Source organism: Cebus imitator, unplaced genomic scaffold (genome assembly GCF_001604975.1).
Source record: "Cebus imitator isolate Cc_AM_T3 unplaced genomic scaffold, Cebus_imitator-1.0 Scaffold232, whole genome shotgun sequence".
NCBI lineage: Eukaryota > Metazoa > Chordata > Mammalia > Primates > Cebidae > Cebus > Cebus imitator.
This window is the reverse complement of record NW_016107547.1, coordinates 2,123,847-2,127,360: the sequence shown is the minus strand read 5'-3', so window position 1 is coordinate 2,127,360 and position 3,514 is coordinate 2,123,847. Positions and strand designations below refer to the sequence as shown.

Below are 3,514 nucleotides of genomic sequence, written 5' to 3'. Positions count from 1 at the left end.
TTCTCTGCCTTAGCCTCCCAAGTAGCTGGGACTACAGGCGCCCACCACCACACCCAGCTAACTTTTGTCATTGTAGTAGAGATGGGGTTTTGCCATGTTGGCCAGGCTGGTCTCGAACTCCTGACCTCAGGTGATCTGCCCACTTCGGCCTCTCAGAGTACTGGAATTACAGATATGAGGCACCACGCCCGGCCCTGGCTACAATTTTACAATACATACTTATATCAATTTTAGGGGGCTTTGGTTTGATAGATTGAGAAAAGAATTGATTTATAAAAATTGACAAAATTCATGGATGTTAAGTATAATTTAGAGGTTAGAAACAAAATTTAAAAAGGTTAACAGGCTATATTTAAAATCTACATATTTCTGAAAAGAACAATTTACAGCCATGTGCAAATTAAATTTTTTTCAAATTAGAAACTAAATTGTGACAGCATAATGTTAACCTTTTTGCATTTACTAATTTTTTTTTTTAAATTGTAGTTTCAGTCTGATGGAAGCAAACAAGAAGATAAAGAAAAAACGGTAAGAGATTAGAAAAATCCAATAATGTGTCTAATGTTAGTCTTGGTACAGTATACTACAAGTTTTACTGTCAACAAGCTTTAATTATCTGTATGAGCAATTGTTTTATACCGTAGATGCTGATTATAGCTTTTGGCAGCTTATGCAAAGTTATCTTTTGAGATTAATCTTTCTTTTCCCTGAAGATTAGTATATTGAAAAAGGAAGAGAGATAAAAGTTCCTCATTCCTTTGCTACCCCTTTCCTTAGCCCATTGATGTCTTAGATGGAGAAACATAGATAAGCGTTGTGAAAAGGATGGGTGAGAAATGGGATATTGTGTGTTATGAGGTTAAGAAATGGTAATTTTCCCAAGGCTATCATAAATTTATTGTTGGATTCTATTAATATGGGCCTCTTACTGAAATAACTTTTCCTTTTTTCTCTTAGGAAGTTATCCTTAGCTGTTTGCTTAGCATTACTGACCAGGTACTACTTCCATCTCTTTCTTTGATGGACTGCAATGCTTGTATGTCTGAGGAACTATGGGGAATGTTTAAAACATTTCCATATCAGCATAGGTAAATACATATTATTTTCATTTTTTAAACTGCTAGTAATTCTAGTATACTAACCTCTAAGTGTTTTAACTTTTCCTAATTCTTCATCTCATCATTTTTTAAGATATCGTCTGTATGGCCAGTGGAAGAATGAAACTTATAACAGTCACCCACTTTTAGTAAAAGTTAAAGCTCAAACAATAGACAGAGCCAAATATATCATGAAGTAAGTTTTAATTTATTTATTTTTCATATTAATCTAATTTATTTCTGGGTCTAATTTACTTTCTTTCTGCTAGCTTCTCTGAGCCTCAGTTTTGAGAAAGCCTGTGTCTTGTGAATGGTATAGCTGATTTATATACTATAGACAGAATGACTATTAATTGTGGTTTTAGCTATATTTGATTACCAAGTTTTCATAGTTGTCATGTTTGCGTATGGATAAAAATCTAATGAAAATCCCTTTTAATGCATGCATCATATTATAGGATAAGAGTTTTGTGTTTTTTTTCTTTTTAAGGACAGCCTGCTGTGGCCTTTGTTCAATATGTTTAGTGATTTGTGCAAGGTAGTCAAAGTTCTAGCAATTTCTTCTGCTGAAAGTTACCATAATAATTTTTTTAGTCTGTTAGGAAGAACTAATGAAATGATGCAGAATTATCTCCATAGGGAGTCAACTTTTGAGAAATTTCTTTTTAAAAAATACTGTATGCTTTTATTTTCATATCATTAAAAATGAGTGATGTTCTACTTCCCAGTAGATTATTTGAAGTTTAATTATGAAAATCATATACTTCAGATTAGTATCAGTTTAGATGCTTAATTACACTGCTGTACTGAAAGTGTTTTCAACGAGGGTGATGTCAGTTGCCATTCCTTTTGTAAATTCATAGCAGTGGTATGGTTATTCTAATTAAAAGTGTTCGATTTCTAGTTTATTTAGATTTAACAGTGCGTAATGTCTGTTAAATGTTGTCTTTGCCCAGTGATAATGTTTCTGGTCACAGTCTACTGGGAAAACAGATGTGTGCATGATTACAATCTAGTTTTTTTTTTTTTTTTTTTTTTTTTTTTTTTTTTTTTTTTTTCTCTCCTGTGAGCCTATGGATTATATTAAAACAATCTAGTTTAATAGGTGCTGTTACATAGCATGAATAAAGTGCTATGGGAGGATAGATGAGAGTAAATGATTTTAGTTGGGGGAGTTTTGGCAGGAGATGATATTAGATATGAAAGAGTTTCTGGACTTAAGAGTTCTCCAGGTACAGTTTCTAGCTTAACAACAGTTAATATTTAGGGAGCTATTACTATATGTGCCAAGTATTAAACTAAGTGCTCTACATGGATTGTTTGATATTATATTTAAGCATTATTGAATCCCTTGAATCTGTCTCATCTACTGTCTCTACCACCACTATCTTAGTTCTTTTATCTGGTGTATTACAGTGATTTGTGTATTCTCTTACTAAAAATCATTTCATGACTGACTTTACCTGAAGGTTTATGTTAAGCTTTATGGCATAGTGATATATAAGAGGTCCTCCCTGATTTGTCCCTCCCTGCATCTAACCTCCTTTCCTGCCAATTCTGCTTCCAGATGTACTGAGTCTACTTATGTTTCCCTGACTGTACCACTGTTTCCTTAGCTTCTCTTCCCTTGTATGTACTTTTTGTTTCCTCTGTTTGTACAGGTTTTCCCTTGCCTTCCTTTCCCCCTTTCCATCTGGTGACCTCATTCTTGGAGAGTGAGCTCCAGTGTTACTTACAGTGAAGGCTTCCCTAGCATATACTGCCAAACACAATGGATCTTTATTTCTACCACTATTCTTTGTGCATATAATGTTATCATACCTGTAGGTACATTGCTACATTTCTATGATTATTTTTCTTTTTTTAGCTATCTAAAATTTTAATTAGTTTATATGTTTACATGGTTTAAATTTCAGTAAATAAGGTATACAATACATACAGCAGAAAGTCTCACCCCATCCTACATCTACTCAGTTCTTCCCCCACCCCGTAAAAAGTAACCACTATTTAGTCTCTTATATATCCTTCCAGCTATTTTTATGTATATATGTCAATACAAATGTATTATCTTCTTCTTCTTCTTCTTCTTTCTTCTTTCTTCTTTCATTTTAATATTGTTTTTTCCTTGTAAAGATGGGACCTCACTATGTTGCCCAGGCTGGTTTCAAACTCCTGGCCTCAAGTTATCCTTCCACCTTGATCTCCCAGTGTTTGGGTTACAGATATGAGCCACTACACCCCAGCCACCTTTTATTTATTTATTTTTGTTTGTTTGTTTATTTATTTATTTTAGAGATGTAGTCTCGCTTTGTCACCCAGGCTGGAGTCTAGTGGCACGATCTTGGCTTACTGCAACCTCCGCCTCGTGGATTCAAGCAGTTCTCTGCCTTAGCCTCCCAAGTAGCTGGGACTACAGG

At 34.2% G+C, this 3,514-nt stretch overlaps 1 protein-coding gene across 7 annotated transcripts in view; it reads left to right on the top strand.

The window, feature by feature from the left end:
• Positions 1-3,514, top strand: part of THOC2 (THO complex 2) — a 129,249-nt gene that overhangs the window by 84,073 nt on the left and 41,662 nt on the right. For all 7 annotated transcript variants that reach the window (XM_017497532.2, XM_037727488.1, XM_017497529.2 and 4 more), the window contains exons 13-15: positions 487-528; positions 958-1,088; positions 1,192-1,293. In XM_017497532.2, coding sequence (XP_017353021.1) covers positions 487-528; positions 958-1,088; positions 1,192-1,293 — 275 coding nt within the window. The remainder of the gene's footprint in view (positions 1-486; positions 529-957; positions 1,089-1,191; positions 1,294-3,514) is intronic.